The sequence below is a fragment of the Equus caballus genome, chromosome 1 (genome assembly GCF_041296265.1).
Source record: "Equus caballus isolate H_3958 breed thoroughbred chromosome 1, TB-T2T, whole genome shotgun sequence".
Classification (NCBI taxonomy): Eukaryota; Metazoa; Chordata; class Mammalia; order Perissodactyla; family Equidae; genus Equus; species Equus caballus.
In genome coordinates, this window is record NC_091684.1 from 32,626,573 (window position 1) to 32,644,409 (window position 17,837).

Consider the following 17,837-nt stretch of genomic DNA (forward strand, 5'->3'; position numbering starts at 1 on the left):
TACTTATGTGCCTCAGTAGCACATAACCAGAAGCATCACTGCATCTGCTAGGAGAACAGTAATGACAGGGATTGGCCAAGAATTTTTCAGGGCATCCAACCCCTCCAAGTAGGGCACAGGTGGCATGACCAGAACACCTACTCACTAGGCCTTGACCCTGACTTTCCCCTTCGCTGCCCTACAATAAAGGCAAAGAATGAGAAGCTACATACCTTTAAAAATCAAATACCTTTATTTTTGCTCCCTTCAGCAGCATGTGAGAAGTGGCAGTGACCTCAGCAGTAGGCCTGGTATCTTTGCCCTGTTGAGAAGCCAGGATCTCAGCTCTACCATTCAGGTGTTTTCTCAGACAGCAAGTGGAAGAGGTGGTGGCCAACCCCAGTGCTGTGACCTGGAGGAGGGTGGGGGTCAGCACCTGGCAAGGTTGCTAGCTGCCTAATCTCCAGGCTGGGGCTGGAGCGTCTGTATGCCTGAGTAAAGGGACATCAGTCCTAGGATTTTCCCACATGGTGCCTTGCTTCTGCAGTGGCCAGGAGATGGGTCCTTGAGCTGTCCCTGCATGGTACCCTAAGGCAGGCCCACTGGTTCTTTATGCTCAAGGATTCCAAGAAGCTACCCTTGGAGGCCGTTGAGACAACACAGGAAGCAGAGTGATGCTCACGTTGTGGCTGACATAATCCAGCTCACACTGCCATCACAGAGGTTGAGTGAGCGGTCACCCAGGGAGGGGGGTCCCAGCTCATTCCGTTCCCATGGGGCAGGTGACTGGAAGGTAACAGCACCCGAGTAAGCCAGTGCCTACAAGAGAAGATAGAAATGTCTGAGTTCTTGGTCTTCCTTCCTCAGCAAGGATACAATGAAGACATCTTGAAGCTACCTTGGCATTAGTCACAAAGGTGACAAAAGTTCTAATTTTGTCCAAAAAATGTGCCCTCCAGTGCTGGAAGGCCTTTAGAGGTTTCAAGCTAAATTTCTAAGGGGCCAGTGCAAGCACAGTGACAGGCAGGAGTATAATGAGGATGGGACAGGGAGGTGGCAGGTACTTATGGTCACCTACTTAGTTCTGCCTCAGTAGCTGCAATTTGAAAAATGACTTACCCTTGTCTCCTGGGCTAAGGGAGCTAGCTTCATGTATTGTCTTAGGACGTCTATCACAAATAGATTACTTCAATCCCATAAATTACTGGCTTGAACTGCTGACTGCCATACACAGGAGAGGTGATCGGTGGCCACCATACCCTACCCTGGAGGTCCCTTCTTAAGAACAGAGGGGATTCTACTGTAGTCATCTGTAGGCCTCATCTACTACTTAAACCACAAAGTTTTGGCCTTAAGCCCCTTTGGCTCAAATGAGCAATGATCTCTTTTCCTAGAGTGTAGATCTGCACTGTCCCATATGGTAGCCACTAGCCACACGTGCCCATTTAAATTGGGAAAATTCAATTAATTGGTACATTAGCCACATTTCAAGTGCTCAGCAGCCACATGTGGCTAGTGGCTAATGTCTTAGCATAGGCCTGGAACATTCTTCTCCTCACAGAGAGTTCTATCACACAGCACTGGTCTAGATGTTTTACTTTACCTTCCTGTGTCCACACCCAGGAATACTTTCCAGTTGTCCAAGCAGCCATAGTTGTAATGATTCCTAAAAACCTAGAGCCAAGAAAAAACATGTTTCTACAAACCCTTTACATAATCCCCTTCTAATTTTCGAGCCTAAATTGGCTAAGTGAAAGCTCAGCTAGGCAAATTCTGGTCTTTTAGGATGCCTGCCCTAGTTGGCCCTAACCATAGCCTCTGTTCACAGGGCGTCAGGTTCAGTTACCCACCCACCCCTCCACCCCAAGCACTCAGCCCTACTCACTTTGCCCTTGGCCCGCAGCCGACAGCTCTCCTTCCTGTTGGTGAGCCTTTCGATACTAGTTTCACCTCGACTGATGAGAACAGCGTGCCATACAGTTAGGGCACCCAGGGCAAGTGCCACAGAACTAAGAAGAGAGGCAAAGATTGGTGGGTAAGCTTAGAGGGGGCTGGAGGCTACAAGTAGGTCTGAAAATGAGCTGAGCAATAATGACTGGCTAGGGACCTCTCTGCCTAAGTCTTCCTTACTCCCAGCCTATACATCCTAGAGGAACTTTGACTTCACTGTCTATAAAAACGATCAACATGAGCTAAAAATAACTTATGTGGAAAGGAGAGTGGGGAGAGAAGTCTGTATTACTAATCATAATGGGAAACAGCAGAGGGTAGTAAAAGCACCAGGGGTTAGAATGGGATGGCACGAAACTCAGATTCCAGCTCCACCACTCCTCGCCATGCATCATGCCACAAATCACTTCACCCCTACTTCACCGCTACTGGGTGGTTTTCCTCATCTATAAAATGCAGTCACCTATCCTTTAGGTAGGAAATTAACTTACCTTGGCACATAACACACACTCAGTGCCATTATCCTTAGTGTTCCCTGCCCCAAAATGCTGAAGAAAATTCAGCACTGACTCTGCCAATGTAAAGTGGACTAAGAACAGCAGCAATTCACACAGGGATGGGTTCCTATCTGCATGTGAGCACCTCAAAAGGTTTCTCTGAAGCTGCCCCTCCCTCAAAATAAAAAAAATGAGAATTGGATACCTGCACAGGAACCAGAGGTAGACAAGACTCTTGTGCGTTACCCTTTCTCGGAAGGAGAAGGTGGGTGGTGGGGTCTGGTGATAAGTCTAGAAAAAGAAAACAGCAATGTCTGGCTCATTTGCTCTGCTGGTCTCCAGCAGAGCCCCCTGCACCTTCAGGCAGGGAAGTGATGCAAGCCCAGGATAAGCAAATAGGGGGTTATGCCACACAGGAATCAGGGCAGCAGCCAGATGGGTGGACCAAGCCCGGCGGCATCATCATGTGGACAAACACTGGGCAGAGTGGATCTGGACAGGATGGCAAAGCACAGGAGGAGCCAACCCTGGGCATGTCAATTTGACAACACAAATGGGGCTCCAGGGGAAGCCACTCCACTCCCCAGCTAGAACTCGCACTGTGTGGCTGCAATCCCCAGAGAGGACCAGACCCACAACCAGAATGGAATGACTGGAGGGAGGAGAACTGTGAGCTCCACTCAGGACCAAAAGGGCAGCAGAGGTACAATTATGAGCCCAAGATCTGCTCAGAATAAGGAGTCCTAAATGGCCCAAGGAGAAGGGAGGATCCTGATGTGGACGCAGACAGACCAGGAGCACAGGATGATCAGACTGGCCCAGCCTGATCTCTGTCCCCTGGAACCCCATTACACAGACTAACACAGACTCCTTGCTGCTCAGGCCATCACCAAGGCGGAGTCTTTGCTCAGCCCAAAGAAGGTGATAATGGGATAGAGAGCCAAAAACCAAGGACTTCCAGCTTGCCCCCAGGCCACTTAGTCTGCCCACAGCAAACAGTCTCCCACAATGCCCCCAATCTCTTGTGGCCGCTCAGCCAGCCTCCACAACTCGACTAGCAGGTGGGCCCAGTAGCCTCAGCAACTCTATACCCCTTGGCCTGAGCAGCAGGAGGCAGTGGGGTGGGGACAGCCCACCTGGTTGGTAACCGTCTGCAGTTTGTTCTTGTCGAGCTGTTTCATTTTCTAAGGGGATGGAAAACAGTGCTGGTTATACTCTCAGGCCTCTAGGATGGCGTGCTACCTGCCCCACTCCTTAGGGACAGATGCCACTCCCCAAAGTTCTCTCTACTGAGCTGCCCTGCTCCTCATGATGGGCTCACCTCGATGGCAGCATAAGCCTCCCGGAAAAGGTCCCAACTTCCGTAGCTGCAGTAGACACAGCCCAGAGTCATGAAAAAGCAGAAAGAGAAGAAGTACCGATGGTTATAGTGGCCCACACAGTTGTTTAGCCAGGCTGGTGGAGGAAGGGTTAAGGACAAGATCAAATACACAATTTCAGGGGGTGTCCAGGTTCATGGTTCATCCTTGCTTCATGATGATATCATCCAAGCCCAGGGCTTCCAGTCACCAAGAACTATTTTCCAAAGACAGGAAAATATGGGACTTTCCAGAGGTTGAGGTGAAAGTGTTAAAGCTTTTCAGAGCCCTCACAAGTCCCAACAGGAAACCATGAAAACTGAAATCCTTCAGTAAAATGAATCTGCTAGTACTTCAACCTAGCTGGGCTGAACCAGACATCTGTATGGGACAGGAAAGGGGGACCAATGGCTCTATCTGGTACAGCCAGCGGACAACCACTAAAGCCCAAACATTTCTTTCCATTCACCAGATGTTAGCATGACAGTCTACAAAAGAAAGAACTGTTAGAATAGATGCCTTGCTCCAAGAAGATCCAGCCCAGAGAGTCTGTAAGCCTGCGCCCCCCCCCCCGGAGATGGTCAGCCCTCACAACTCCTCTTCCACTAACTTCTCGTGAGCCCAGTATTTCTGCAGGGTGATGCTAGAAGCCTTAGGTTTGTGGCCCTTAACCTGTGCAGTGCTCTGGAGCTAAAGGAGGCCTCAGGCAGAAGAAATAATAAAAGGATACGGCAGTGATGATCCATCTTCAGCACACACCTGTGAGGGAGGGACACACGCTCTGTTACGGTGGCCAGGGTTCTTGAGATGTCAGTGCCAATCCTTTCCTACAAGGACCAGCATCCTGCTGAGGTGGAAAGGGCACAGACTTTGAAGACAGCCAGGCCTTGCTTTAAACCCTGCTTCACTGGCTACATGATACTGGACAAAGTAACTCATCTCTGAACCTCAGTTTCCACAAGTGGTGATAACGCCTAACTCTCAGGACCAGGTGTCACATTGCCTGGCACATCACAGGGGCTTCACAAATGTCTTATCAAACTCCAGGTCTAGGTTTGGCCTGGGGCTACAGCAAAAGGGTCACAGCTGGGGTTCCCAGAGAGCAAAGGCAAGACCCACCTGTTACAGATGCTGCAGTGGTGTGTTCGAGCTGGCTTGGGGTAAATGCACTTCTTACAGATGGAGACTGTTGCGATATCAGTCTGGCCCTGTACAAAGGGAGAAAAACATTGTGACAAGCACCATCATGTGGCAGCACCAGTTCTGTACCCCAAAGGATACCAAGGCACTCTCCCTCCACTCCTGGGACTGGCTCCTACATCGTGCAGTTCTCTCCTTCCCCCATGCCCCAAGGGACCCACCTGGGGTGGGTATCCAGGTGGAGTGGTGATGGCCTGGTAGTAATGGAAGACGATGAGGATCAGATTCCAGTGACTATAGAAGAAATGCCAGCAGAGTCGGGGCACTGAGTAGGTTCGGAGGATGAGGGGCAGGACACATAGGTAGGCAATGGCCACAATGGAACTGGTCAGCACGATCACCAGCACCACAAACACCTGCCAACACCAGTGAGGTCAGATAGATGCAGAGAGACAGCTTGCCAACACCTAAAGTAGACTCAGGAATTTCCCAGGGAGGCAGGGGGACTGGCCTCCAAAATCCAGTGTGAGTCCATCACACACACATCCCTCTGCCACCCCAAAACATCCCTTTTCCTGCTCCCTGGGCATCACTCACCACCCCACACCAGCGGATCATGTTGTCCACCAGCCAGTAGATGGGCTCAAAGGCAGCATCGATAGCAGCGTCACTGCCACCAAAGGAGTTGAAGAGCAGGGAGCGCAGGCAGACCTTGCCATAGCGCCAGCGCTGTACCAGGCCCCGGAGCAGAGGTGGGCGGCGGCGCCTGTAGCCCAGGAGCAGAAGCAGGCGCAGGCAGAGGCGGGCGGGGCCCAGCAGCAGGCTCCGCTGGCCCCGCATGGCTCCTAGGAGAGCACACCATTGTGAGGGGCCAGCCTAAGTCCGTCCCTCCCCACCTCACTGGTGGAAGAGGCCCAGAGTACCAGCTTAGAGGCAAAGACCTAAGACTGAACCCCAGCTGGGCCAGTCACCAGCTGTGGGATGTAGGAAAGTCACTTCACTTCTCTACGGAACGTGTGATGACAGTGTCCCAACCAGGTTAGAGGGGGTAGGGTCTGGAGGCTCTGAGGCTGCAGAAATCCTACTTACATTCCACCACGTGGTTGCACAGGAAATCCAAGATGATGCACACCTAGAGTAAAGGGCCACAGTAAAGGGGTGAGGGAAGAGGCAGGTAGCTCCAAGCCAAAGCAGGGTCTTTAGTGTCTGTGCCGACAGACCACTGAGTGGAGCACGGCCAATGTGCAAAGCTGCTCACTGTGGCTCTGTGGGCATGACCACTGTAGCAGAGGCTTCCCGGGGTCTTTTGTCTGCCCTAGCCCATCAACCTACCTCCTAACAACTGCTCGTCATTAAAGAACAGGCAGTGAGTGCACAGCACGTGGACCCTGCACCTAGATCTTCCCTGGTGCTATGTGAGTCTTGGCAAAAGATACTTAGCCTTCTTACTCCCTCTGGGCCGAGGTTAGAGGCCACCAGACCCAGCTGGTAGCATGAGGGTCCTTGAGTCTTGTCAGGACAGCTCAGCTACCCCTTGCAGGACATAAGATGCTTTGTTTCCAATTCCAGTCTCCGCCCCACACCAAGGACACAGAAGTCAAGACAAATTCAGGTATTCAGAGCAGAATAACACCACAGGCAGGAGACCACTGGCAGTGGGAGGGGGCCTCCATTATGAGCCATGCTGCTGGCTCATAAAGACCAGAGGGCCTGCCCGCTCTGTGATGAGTCTCCCCTGCCTTGTTCTAGCTGGACACTCAAGACCCTTTTCTGCGGTTGCTGCCCTTGGCCCCAAGCTTCCCAACCAGCCTTCCCAGCTCTTTAGCCCTCCACACAGTTCCTCTGCAAGCGCCTTCATCTCCTCTACGTGGTCTCCACCTCATCCAACAGCCCTGGGAGGTCACCTGCCCACAAGACTCAGATTCCTTCAACGATAGTTTCATCAACTCCACAGATTAAAGTCCTCACCAGGAAGGAAATTATCCGATTTTCCCCTAGGGCTACTTTGTCCTCAGCAACTCCACTGACTTATTTAACAGGCAGCTCGAAACTCAGCAGAAACTGGAGGAGGCTGCTCCACTGTGGGGATGGTTTCAGTTCAGTAACTGGAGCAAAGTACTCTCCTTGCACTTGGCTCATCCCCACAGAGGCCTTTCAAAGAAAACATTTAATTACCTCCTTCCACAAACTCTGTAACAATCTAAGGCAAAAAAAGATTCAGCAGACAAGGCCAGCAGAGAAAAAGAAAGATAATTCAGTAGGGACCTACTCTCCACACCAGGATTAAGAAACTGGCCACTCCCATCACTTCCTAAGAGCTAAGAGAATGAAGGGGCAATGTAGAAAAGGGAAAAAGAAAACCTCAAACTTCCTTCCTCCTTTGAGTTGGACTCCTATTGTTTGGAATCATGGTTTGGCTTGAAGCTTGAATTTTCAAAATAGCATACAGCCACAACCAAACGTAAGAGTGGGACAAAACATTTTACCCCACATCCAATCCAGGTGGCTCAGATTGCCCACACCACTGTTCATTCCCTTACCATGGCTAATGGAGTTTCCTACTTACAATAGCTTGCAAATAAGATGCATTCCTCATCTGTAATAAACATGAATTATATACCATCTCTCCTTTCTACCAAAAAAACCTTCCTGCTCAGATTCTCCACTTTTTGGAATGTTCTCAACCACCTCCAGAATTCCTGAGCTCTACAGGAAATGCCTGCCTCAAGGACTCGATTTACCAACTCTCATCTGCCCCATAACTTGCCTACTTAGGGTTCAGTTCTGCCCTTAAGTAGTTCTGTGACCTTGGGTGAATCTCCGGCAAATCTCCAAACTCTACTGAGGCGCAGTTTCCTTGTGTTCCTATTCAGTGAAGGGGTAGGATTAAATGCTAAGGTCCCTTCCAGTTCCACCCCTTTATTATTATTCCATATATACACTTGGTAAGATATAAATGAAATGTTTATAAAGTACTTAGCACAATACCTGGATCATGGAAGTATACAATAAATACTTGTTGAATGAATGACCTAGAGGGATGCTGAAGAGGAAAGGCTGGCCAGATGTCTATCTGTCCCACAAATAACAACAAGGGCACTTCTGCCAATGTGATAACACTAAATAAGTGTCTGCTGCTATCATTCTTCATGATCAACAAAGAGAGAAATAGAAACTGTTCTAAGAATTGTAGACTTAAGGGCTAGAAGGCATTTTAGAAAATAAGTCCAATGAGAAATCAACCCAAATAGGTAAACAGAACGCTTGTAGATGCAGAGCTACAGATCAGATTTGAGCTAACAAAGTCTGAAGCCAAACTTCTCCTCATTTTAGCTTGTGGTGTTTGGGAGGGGGGGGGGACGGACGGGTAGTCCATGGGGCTACAACTAAACACGCGGAGTTTTCCTCTGAGGAAACTGAGGTAAAGCAGAACTCAAAAAAATTGTGTGTGGTGTGTGGAGGGCAAGGAAACAATGCAAAGCACATCTTCACCCCAAGCACAAGCCGGGAGCACTCTGATCCCTCAGCAGTAGCCACAGGCCATGGTAACATCTCCACCAAATTAGAGGGGACTGCAGGCCACAGCAGTCTCCTCTTCCCAAGGCTCTAAGTCAACTGTTTCCCAAGGGGAATCTGGATTTGGGGGGCGGGAGGCGTGCAGAAGGAGGGATAGATTCCAAAACCACTAGAAGGCAGAGAAAACTGAGATGAAAGTCAGGGCAAATCTCATCTGGACAAAGATGCTCTTCTCAGTATGTTCGCAGTCTCAAGCAACAGAAGTCAATCATCAAGAGCATTTTATTCACGTGCAGACTCCCCTTCTGGACTAACGTGCCAGGAAGAGAAAAAGTTTAAGGAAAGGCTCACCCTGGAGCTCCGCTCAAGAGGATCCAACTGCAAGATCGGATGCTGCAGTTAGAAAAACCGGGAAAAGGTTTTCTCAATGAGGGTGGCGTGGTCAAAGCGTGACGGACTGGAAGTCAAAAAACTCAGGTTCCGCTTTGGCGTCTACCTTGAACTATCTTCGAGACACTGGACAAGTCAAACCCTATCTCTGGATTTGAGTTTCTAAATCTGTGAAATGGGCGAGTTGGGTAGGGAACCTCCTCCCAGCTCCGTACGTTACAGCTGCCCGGAGGGTGCGCTCCGCCTCGCTGGAGGGCAGGGCCGTGCAGGGAGGGGCGAGGAGAGAGCAGGAACCCAGGCTCACCAGAGGGCCCCGGAACAGGGCCTGACCCTAGAAAAAGGGACAGGACTGGGGAGCAAAGGCCGCGGCTTCGCTCTTACCTGCCGACTCCTCAGTCAGCCAAATCGAACCCCGCAACCTCCGCCGCCGCTCACGGCCACCTCCTCCAGCCGTGCGGCCCAACCCGGCCCGGCTCAATCAGTCCAACCATCGCCCGCCGCCCACAGCGCCAGCCTGTAAACCCGGACCCGCCACCAACCCATCCTCGACCACAGGCGCAGGCGCGCGCGGACGCGTTCCGAAGCTCCGCCCCCGCTCCCTTCCCGAGGCAACTTGGGAAATGGAGTGTACCCACTCAAGGAGGCCCTCGGAGATCACGTGACAAATCGCACCAATTGGAGTGCTTCTTACTGCGGAACTGCGCCTGGATTTTGGCCAATGAGAAGTCGACTTGGTTTTCCCTCGAGCTTGGGACAGTGGTAATCATGGCGCCTCCCGTGAGGTACTGCGTTCCCGGTAAGTGAGCGGTGCCCATAGCGAATCCTGTATAGGAACAGACGCGGGAAGGCTGGATGGCCAGCAGCTCCTGGGGACGCGTGGCTGATGCAGCGTTTTTTCTTCAGGCGAACGTCTGTGTAACTTGGAGGAGGGCAGCCCGGGCAGCGGTACCTACACCCGGCACGGCTACATCTTTTCGTCGCTTGCTGGCTGCCTGACGAAGAGCAGCGAGAATGGCGCGGTAAAGGGGGCGGCATCCCATCTCCGTCCCTACCTTTCTCCTACGCCGCCTTGCGTTTCGCGGCCGTTAGGCAGGGGCGCCGCGGACGCGTCTTTAGTGCTCACCGGTGGGACGAGCTGGTCTCTGTCTTGCGCTGTAATCCGCGCTGCTGGGCGCTCAGCCACGCGGACCAGTTGTGTTGGTCTCTCTTGGTTGTGTCGCTGACGCTTGGGGAAGGGAGTTGGGGGAAGAGCAGAGGCGAGCTCACTCTGCAGGGAGCTGAATCCTGTCCGAATGTCGCCTACTCTCCGGTGTCATCTCGCTCCCTATCCCCGCCTCGCTCTCTGCAGTCTAGTCACACGGGCTTCTTGCAATGTCGCTGATGCGCCAGGCTTTCTCCTGCCACAGAGGCTGTGTACACACCGACTATCTGGAACACGCTCCGCTCCTCCTTAGCCTGTTTAATTCCTACCCATCCTTCACATAGCTCCTCTGGGCTCACTTTCTTAGAAAAGCCCTCCTTGACCCACTAGTTGAGAGGAGTTTTGGGGTTTTTTTGTTGCTCACAAAGAATTGTATTTGTTTCCTTTCAAACGCTTGTAATTCAGCACGCAGTTAAATGTTGCCCACTAGACTTTCCCTACTAGACTCTAAGTTCCTTGAAAGCAGGCCTCACCACCACACCTTCAGCGCCTAGTACAAGATAAATTCTCAGTAAAAGATTGCTAAATGCGTGAGTAATACTGTCCTCCTTAGTTACAGAGACTGATCCAGGATTGACTCAGGATCAGATAAGCAGCCTTTGAAGTGACAGGTAGCAGAGTAGAAAGGATTCAGAATTAGTAGCTTAGGCGGTAACTAGATTCTGCTTTGGGTAAGAAAGTGAAATTCTCTGGCTTTAGGTTCTTCTTCATCTGTAAGATGAGAGGCTTTTTATTTAGTCAATTTGGGGAATGTCCTTAACATTCCTGAGTTTGTTTATTTTGTAGATATAGATATCTGTTGATGTGCCAGGCATAGTGCTGACTTCTAGGGATATGGTAATGAGCCAAATACACATGATCTCTGCTATCAAGGGGCACGCACACAAATGTAAACAAATGCTCGAATGTATAGTTACAAATGTGATGACTCCTTTGAAAGAACATTACAGGGTACCATGAGAACATATAATAGGCAAACTCCCTTAGTCATCAAAAGTGACATTAAACCTCACTCTAAAAGTTAAATAGGAGTTGGGTGGGTGAAGAGAGCTCAGTCCTGGCAGAAATAACAGATTGAACAGAGATCCTAAGATGGGAAGCAATTTAGTGAGTTGGTGAAATGGAAAGAAGGCCAGGAGAGCTGAAGCACAGTGAACAAGGGAGAGATTAATAAAAGATGAGGCTCACAAATATCTTACACCAGCCAATACCATGCTCAAAGTCTACAAGTATTCCCTTAAAATGGAAATAAACAAGTATGTCCACATTATACAACATTTATTTGGAAATTCTAGCTTGTACAATAAAATGAGAAACAGAAAGAAGTGGTATAACTTTGGAGGAAAGAGTCAAATTATTTATGATTACAGGCAATATGGTTGTATACTAAGAAATTCTAAAAAAATCACCAAAAAACTTATTAGAAGTAATCTGAAATGGTTAGATTATGTCTTCCAGCAGCATTCCTCCTGTGGCCCCCTGGCCCTCCCATTTCATAGAATTTCTAAGGCTTTCTGCTCTGGGCTACAAATCTGTAGTCCACCTGCCCTTGTGACCTCAGCTGTGGGCCAAGGCATTCCTGTATTACTCTCAAGCCACAGAAACCTTTACCCAAGGCTTAGCCAGGATACTCATGTTTTCTTGTTCCCTCTGTAGCTTCCTGTCGTGTCTGTGATGAGAGAAACAGAGTCCCAATTACTGCCTGATGTGGGGGCTATTGTAACCTGTAAGGTAAGTTGGTCCTAACCTCCCTGCTTAGGACACCCAATCATTGTAGAACTGCACTGTCTAGTATGGTAGCCACTAGCCACATGTGTCCATTTAAATTTAAATAAATTAAAATTAAAAATTTATTTCCTCACTTCCATTAGTCACATTTCAAGTGCTCAATAGCCACCAGTGGTTAGAGGCTGCCATATTGGTCAGCACAGAACATTTCTGTCATCACAGGAAGTTTTACTGGACTGTGGTGGTATAGAGATTGCCAGATAATGATCAACACAGGCAAGTTCAGGCGTGCATAGTTCTTTCACATAGCTGGTTCCCTGAGTACATAGTTTTACCTGTGTGGGGAACAGGAGCACCAGAGAGTGATAAGGAGGCCCATTTGTTAACATCTGAAGCAAGACCTTTTTCTGCAGAGAAGCAAAAGACTAAACTCTAGCATTCCTGTTACGTTTAAGTCTTTTAGGGTGTTGCAGTGGAAGTACAAATTAATGCTGTACTGACCAGTAACTGTAATACATTAGTACTCCCTGCCCATCGCCACCCTCTGCCAGGTTAAATTAACTTGTAGCTCTTAGTTTCTTTATATAAATTGCTCCAGCAGAAAATCTATGTGTAATTCTCAAAATAACTGGAGAGGCAGTGATCCAAATATGCAGCAGCTGAAATGTAGGCTTAAATTCCATCCACTATACAGGCCTTTTAGTAAGATCTATTATAAAATCTAGATTTGCTGCAATGCCATATGTCTATTTATGTTAGACTTTTGTATTTTTCAAAACCTATACCATATTATTTCATTTGATTCTCATAGTAACTCTGTTAGGTGGCCAGAGTGGCTCTTACTCCACTTTACATCTATCACTTCTGCAGGGATAAGTAGGAGTTAACTTGTGTTACATTCTATACTTAGCAGGGTTGCTTGGTTTACAGTCCTGTAATTCCTAGTTTATTGCTGCCTCCTTGAGCTGACAACTGCTAATACTCTAATGCTGATCTTCTCTCTATTCCACAGGTCTCTAGCATCAATTCACGCTTTGCCAAAGTACACATCCTATATGTGGGGTCCACACCACTTAAGAACTCTTTTCGAGGAACTATCCGGTGAGAAGTATTCTTGTCTTCACATTTGCCTCCGTGCCTGGAATGAGATTAGGATAGAATGGGAGACTGGAATTTTCAGGGACAACTACAATTTCTACTTCTATTTCTCTCCTCTTTTTGCTTTGATTCTCCCCAGGTAGTACCTGAAGAAAATATTATATGGGTTAAGACAAAAAGAAAAATATTAAGGACGTAGGTCTTTAAAATAGAGCAAAAAGAATTGAGCTAAACTGGAGATTAGTGGTTCAGGGATGATTCATAGCAAACAAGGTGGAAGGCATGTTAGGAAGTACCTTCCTCTCTTCAATTTGGTACAGATTAAACCCAAGGATTGTAAGACATTAAAAAGGTTAGTGGGGGGCTGGCCCCGTGGCCGAGTGGTTAAGTTCGCGTGCTCCGCTGCAGGCGGCCCAGTGTTTCATTGGTTCGAATCCTGGGCGCGGACATGGCACTGCTCATCAGACCACGCTGAGGCAGCGTCCCACATGCCACAACTAGAAGAACCCACAATGAAGAATACACAACTATGTACCGGGGGGCTTTGGGGAGAAAAAGGAAAAAAATAAAATCTTTAAAAAAAAAAAAAAGGTTAGTGGGTGAAATGGTAGACTTTTTTCCCCTGTGGGTTCTTTGAGAAGGGACAAACAATTCTTGTGAGCTAGATAATTTAACTTCTGAGGTCATTTCCACCCTGAGAATTCTGTGTGATTCTCTAGAGCTTCTGTTGAGCCTCTCCTAAAGCGGCAAAGTTCCTTATCCTTTCCTGCCAAATCTGATCTGCTTTTCTGTGGCCAGAGGTGTTGATACTGCTGCTCTGTGTGATCCAAGAATGGCAAATGGGGTTTTGTCCTCCAGTGAGGACTAGGGATGCTTCTCCACCCTGCTCTTCTGGGTGGCAGCTGGGTCCCAATTATGACTTGTTCTCTCTGCTCTTAGCGTTTTTTGTCTACTAGGAGTCTGCAGAATAGTTCTTTCTCAGAGATAATTAATCTTTTTGTTAATTCTTTTTTATAGCAAAGAAGATGTCCGAGCTACTGAAAAAGACAAGGTTGTTGGTTGGTTCTTTTTTTCCATGGCTTTAGGAATCTCAGTCCTTTTAAATTATTCCAGTGAATTTCAAAGTTCTATAGGAATGTGTGGTCCAAGGAAGTTTAAGGTGTTCCCTACTGGAAAGTATGGAATTCACCTCACTGTCCCTTTCTTCTCCATGCAATTTTTGTTCACTCTGTTAACCAGAAGGGGGCTAATCTACTCTTTGGCCTTGAAGCCAGGTATTTGTTCATTGCTGTTTCCTCAGACTTATTCTGGATCCTTTCAGAGCCACCTGTAGTACCTTTATGCAAGTCAGATTCCTGATCAAGTTAACTGAGTTCAAAATCTTTCGTTTATATGATGATGCTGTAGAAACAATAAAAGTTGTTGATTGACTAAAGTAACGATAACCTCTACCCCCTGAGATTAGAAAGTTTACTGGCTCTACCAGGGATGCTAGTAGTTTCATGTAGACCTGATTGAGAGCTTTCACTTAACACTCTTGTTCTTTCTTTACAGGTTGAAATTTACAAGAGTTTCCGCCCAGGTGACATTGTCTTGGCCAAAGTGGTATCCTTTATTCCAGTAGCTTTGTGGTCTTCTGTCAAAAGAAGAAATGAAAGCAGAGAAACAACTCAGGTGGCTATGGGAGGGAAGACTTATAACTCTTCATTTTCCTTCACCAATCCTATGTGACTAGATCTCCTTAGGTGATGCACAGTCCAACTACCTCCTGACCACTGCTGAGAATGAGCTGGGGGTCGTGGTGGCCCACAGTGAATCGGGTGAGTCAGTCCATGCTTCCACATGCTTACCTTTCCCTAGGAGCTATGGTTTTGGATTAATCCATTGTTTTTCCTCGTTTCCCTTGTTTTTTAATTACCTAGGAAATCATATATGTATAGATAGTTACTACTGAGATTAGAATGATTCTCCTTATATAAATCTAAGGAAAAGTGGGACTTACTCCATAAGTCAGTGGAATAAACAAGTTTTTTTCTGTATGAGGTAAGGTTCCCTAGGTAGCTTTGTGACACTTCAGTTCATACCTAGCTGAAAAGAGAAGGGTCCCAGGCAAATATTTGGGGTCCTAGCTCCAACACCAGCTTTTCCTTCCCAGGTGTCCAGATGGTGCCCATCAGCTGGTGTGAGATGCAGTGCCCTAAGACCCACACTAAAGAATTCCGGAAAGTGGCTCGAGTACAGCCTGAATTCCTGCAGACCTAAGAAGTCACGTTTTACCCCGTGGAGGGGGGTAAGCTGTTTCTGAGAGTACATGTATGAAAGTAACAGCAACATGCCATTGTCTTTATTCAAACACCTGGAGCAACCACCTCTAGAACAATCTACCAGAGACTTAGTCTGTAGGTGGAACATTTTTCCTGTGAACCTTTCAGTGGATTTCATTCTCTTGGGTGATAAGTTCCTCTTTCAAAGGCACCAGCAAACAAATTGTATAATGCTGGAAATAGCCTATTCCTTCTGACAGTCTTCTAAATACATATTTTTTGCTATTGACAAAGAAAATATTTTTAAAAAAGGATTTTATGGTTTCTGTTGTCTTGAGTAGGGAAAGGAATCTAAATGGGGTCATGACATTTAGAGCAGAGGTCTGCCTGGTGGCACCCATTAACTAACGTGTCAAGTGCTTGCTTGCTCTGGACAAAGCCTAATCTCTAGTCTTTATATTTCTTACGTTCTGTTTTAAGTACTTTTGCTTATTGAGTCCTTACTATGTGCCAGCCACTGGTCAAGCACTCTATATACATTCCCTCATTTAGGGAGATTATGGTTTAGTGAAAATTAGAGGACGCATGTGCTGATTCAGGTATCATGAATAGTTCTGAAAGTCATCTGGTCAACATAATATTACTGATATAGTGGGTACTCCAGGAAATGTTCCTTAAATCTGAATTGAAAAGAGGGGGAGAGCACTATCACGTGAAGTGGCCAGGGAAGGATTTGTGACATGAGGTAAAAGAAATTAAAGAACTTAGATAAGTGAAGATATTCAAGGCAGAGAGAGAAGCCCAGCAAACTATAGAAGCAGAACTGAACACTTAAGTTTGAGGATGAGGAAGGGATGAGGGTTAAGCGTGGAGAAGTTGCAGAGGGAATGGAAGGAAAGACGAATTATGAGATTTCACTTCTTGAGATGCTCTTTGAGGAGCCCATATCTTCTTTGTGTAGTGATGGTGGTTGAGGGTGAGCTTGGGAGTCAGCCCACCTGGGTTTGTATGCTCGAGTTGCTAGCCTTGAGCAGGTTAGGTTGTTTTGTTTTTTAACTGAAAATTTTATTGAGATAATTGTAGGCCCACGTGCAGTTACAAGAAATAATACAAAGAGATCCCTTGTATGTTTTTCCCAGTTTCCCCCAATGGTGTCATTTTGCAAAATTAAAGTATATTATAACAATCAGGATGTTGACATTGATACTTGAACAAGTTATTTTCATTTCTTTAAGTCTGTTTCCTCATCTGGAATGGTATGACCTCATAGGATTATTGAGAGGAAGAAATGCATAAAAGTGCCCAGGACATGCCAATATTACTGTTATATATTATTATTATACATCTGATTGCCTTCTGTCAAATATCTGTTGAATGCCAGGCCTTATGCTAGACACTTTGATGTAATTTGTTTAATCAGTCCCCTATTGGTAGGTATTTTAAAACTTTAGATTTTTCTTTTACAGTGCTGCAGAGAAGATCTATATACCATGAATCTTTTTCATGCCTGTGATTCTGTTGCCAAACAGATTCCTAGAAGTGGAATGCTGGGTCAAAGAATATGCACATTTTGAATTTTAGTTAGATTCTCCCTAATGCCTTGCAAAAAGATGCTACCAATTGATTCTCTCAACAACAGTGTTAGCCATTTTACTATGTTATCTCTGAACTTCACAGTGACCCTGGAAAGTAGCGATCATTTCCACATTTTACAGAGAAGTAAACTAAGGCTTAGAAAAATTAATTAATTTGCTGTAGGCCACACAGACATCAAGTGGCAGAGCAGTATTCAAACCCGGGTTCTGTCTTATATAAAGCCCAGGTTCTTTCTCCTGTGCTGTGGTGCCTCCTTTTTCCTAGTATTGAACAGAACCTTGGGCTTGCAGTTAGAGGCTCTCCAAATTGACATTGGTTTATTAATTATGAGTGTTTCATTTATCCAATAAATATATAGTGAGCGACTGCTCTGCCCACCACTGTTCCAGGAGCTAGCGGGTAAAGCAGTGAAAACGACAGAATCCTTTTCTTGTGGAGCTCACAGTCTAGTGGAGGAAGACAGATGACAAATAAACAATAAAGAAATGTTAGCATTTCAGATAGTACTAAAAAAATGGTGTCATAAAGAAGAGCATTTGAGAGGCCGGCCCCATGGCCAAGGGGTTAAGTTCGCATGCTCTGCTTTGGTGGCCTGGAGTTTGCTGGTTCGGATCCTCTGCACGGACCTATACACCACTCATCAAGCCATGCTGTGGCAGCATCCCACATAGAAGAACTAGAAGGGCCTACAACTAGGATATACAACTATGTACTTGGGCTTTGAGGAGAAAAAAAAAGAGAGAGGAAGATTGGCAACAGATGTTAGTTCAGGGCCAATCTTCCTCACCAAAAAGCATACCTTAAAAAAAAAAAAAAGAGCATTTGAAACAACTGGACAATAGCCTTCTCTGATCTCCTACAGACTGGGTTAGACTTCCTCACCGTTAACCACCCAATATTGTACTACAAGTTAGTTATGTGCCTGTCTCCCCTACTAGCCTGAGCTTTTAGGGCAGGATTCTGTCTTATCTTTGAATCTCTAGTACCTGGTACTGTGCCTAACACATACCAACTGCTGAATAAAATATGTTTTGAGTGTACAGGTAGCTGACTGAACTGCTGTGCCCCAAAAGTGATGTTTAGTGATGGTGATATTTGCTAATCTGAAATTGGTTGAGAC

The 17,837-nt window shown here is 46.9% G+C and overlaps 2 protein-coding genes across 17 annotated transcripts; one reads left to right on the plus strand and one right to left on the minus strand.

Annotated features, from left to right (window-relative positions):
- Positions 1-213: 213 nt before the first annotated feature.
- ZDHHC16 (zinc finger DHHC-type palmitoyltransferase 16) lies at positions 214-9,440 on the minus strand. 16 transcript variants are annotated; one of them, XM_070266412.1, is made up of 14 exons: positions 9,212-9,335; positions 8,792-8,833; positions 6,014-6,056; positions 5,522-5,769; positions 5,146-5,340; positions 4,904-4,992; positions 4,515-4,543; positions 3,748-3,881; positions 3,563-3,610; positions 2,632-2,717; positions 1,865-1,988; positions 1,583-1,653; positions 662-798; positions 214-391 (listed from the first exon to the last, which is right to left on the minus strand). In XM_070266412.1, exons 4-13 carry the CDS (start codon positions 5,762-5,764, stop codon positions 684-686), a joined length of 1,134 nt encoding a protein of 377 aa, XP_070122513.1. In that variant the 5' UTR covers positions 5,765-5,769; positions 6,014-6,056; positions 8,792-8,833; positions 9,212-9,335; the 3' UTR covers positions 214-391; positions 662-683. The 16 variants fall into 16 exon arrangements, with proteins under 16 accessions (XP_070122513.1, XP_014588448.1, XP_014588447.1 ...); XM_014732962.3 differs by lacking the exon at positions 8,792-8,833 and having other exon boundaries at positions 214-301; positions 9,212-9,351; XM_014732961.3 differs by lacking the exon at positions 8,792-8,833 and having other exon boundaries at positions 9,212-9,351.
- EXOSC1 (exosome component 1) lies at positions 9,420-16,310 on the plus strand. The gene is made up of 8 exons (XM_001501498.6): positions 9,420-9,626; positions 9,734-9,849; positions 11,688-11,762; positions 12,772-12,860; positions 13,875-13,908; positions 14,412-14,462; positions 14,593-14,677; positions 15,013-16,310. Exons 1-8 carry the CDS (start codon positions 9,596-9,598, stop codon positions 15,117-15,119), a joined length of 588 nt encoding a protein of 195 aa, XP_001501548.1. The 5' UTR covers positions 9,420-9,595; the 3' UTR covers positions 15,120-16,310.
- Positions 16,311-17,837: the final 1,527 nt, after the last annotated feature.

Bases quoted from the DNA above. Each gene is read 5' to 3' on its own strand.
- EXOSC1 (XM_001501498.6), top strand. From the start codon at position 9,596: ATGGCGCCTCCCGTGAGGTACTGCGTTCCCG. The intron at 12,861-13,874 runs GTGAGAAGTATT...TCTTTTTTATAG, and splicing joins TCTTTTCGAGGAACTATCCG to CAAAGAAGATGTCCGAGCTA. The intron at 14,463-14,592 runs GTATCCTTTATT...CTATGTGACTAG, and splicing joins ACATTGTCTTGGCCAAAGTG to ATCTCCTTAGGTGATGCACA.
- ZDHHC16 (XM_005602337.4), bottom strand. From the start codon at position 5,764: ATGCGGGGCCAGCGGAGCCTGCTGCTGGGCCCCGCCCGCCTCTGCCTG. The intron at 5,341-5,521 runs GTGAGTGATGCC...TGGTGTTGGCAG, and splicing joins TGATCCGCTGGTGTGGGGTG to GTGTTTGTGGTGCTGGTGAT. The intron at 1,989-2,631 runs GTATCCAATTCT...CTCTCTTCTTAG, and splicing joins TACCTCTGGTTCCTGTGCAG to TTCTGTGGCACTTGCCCTGG.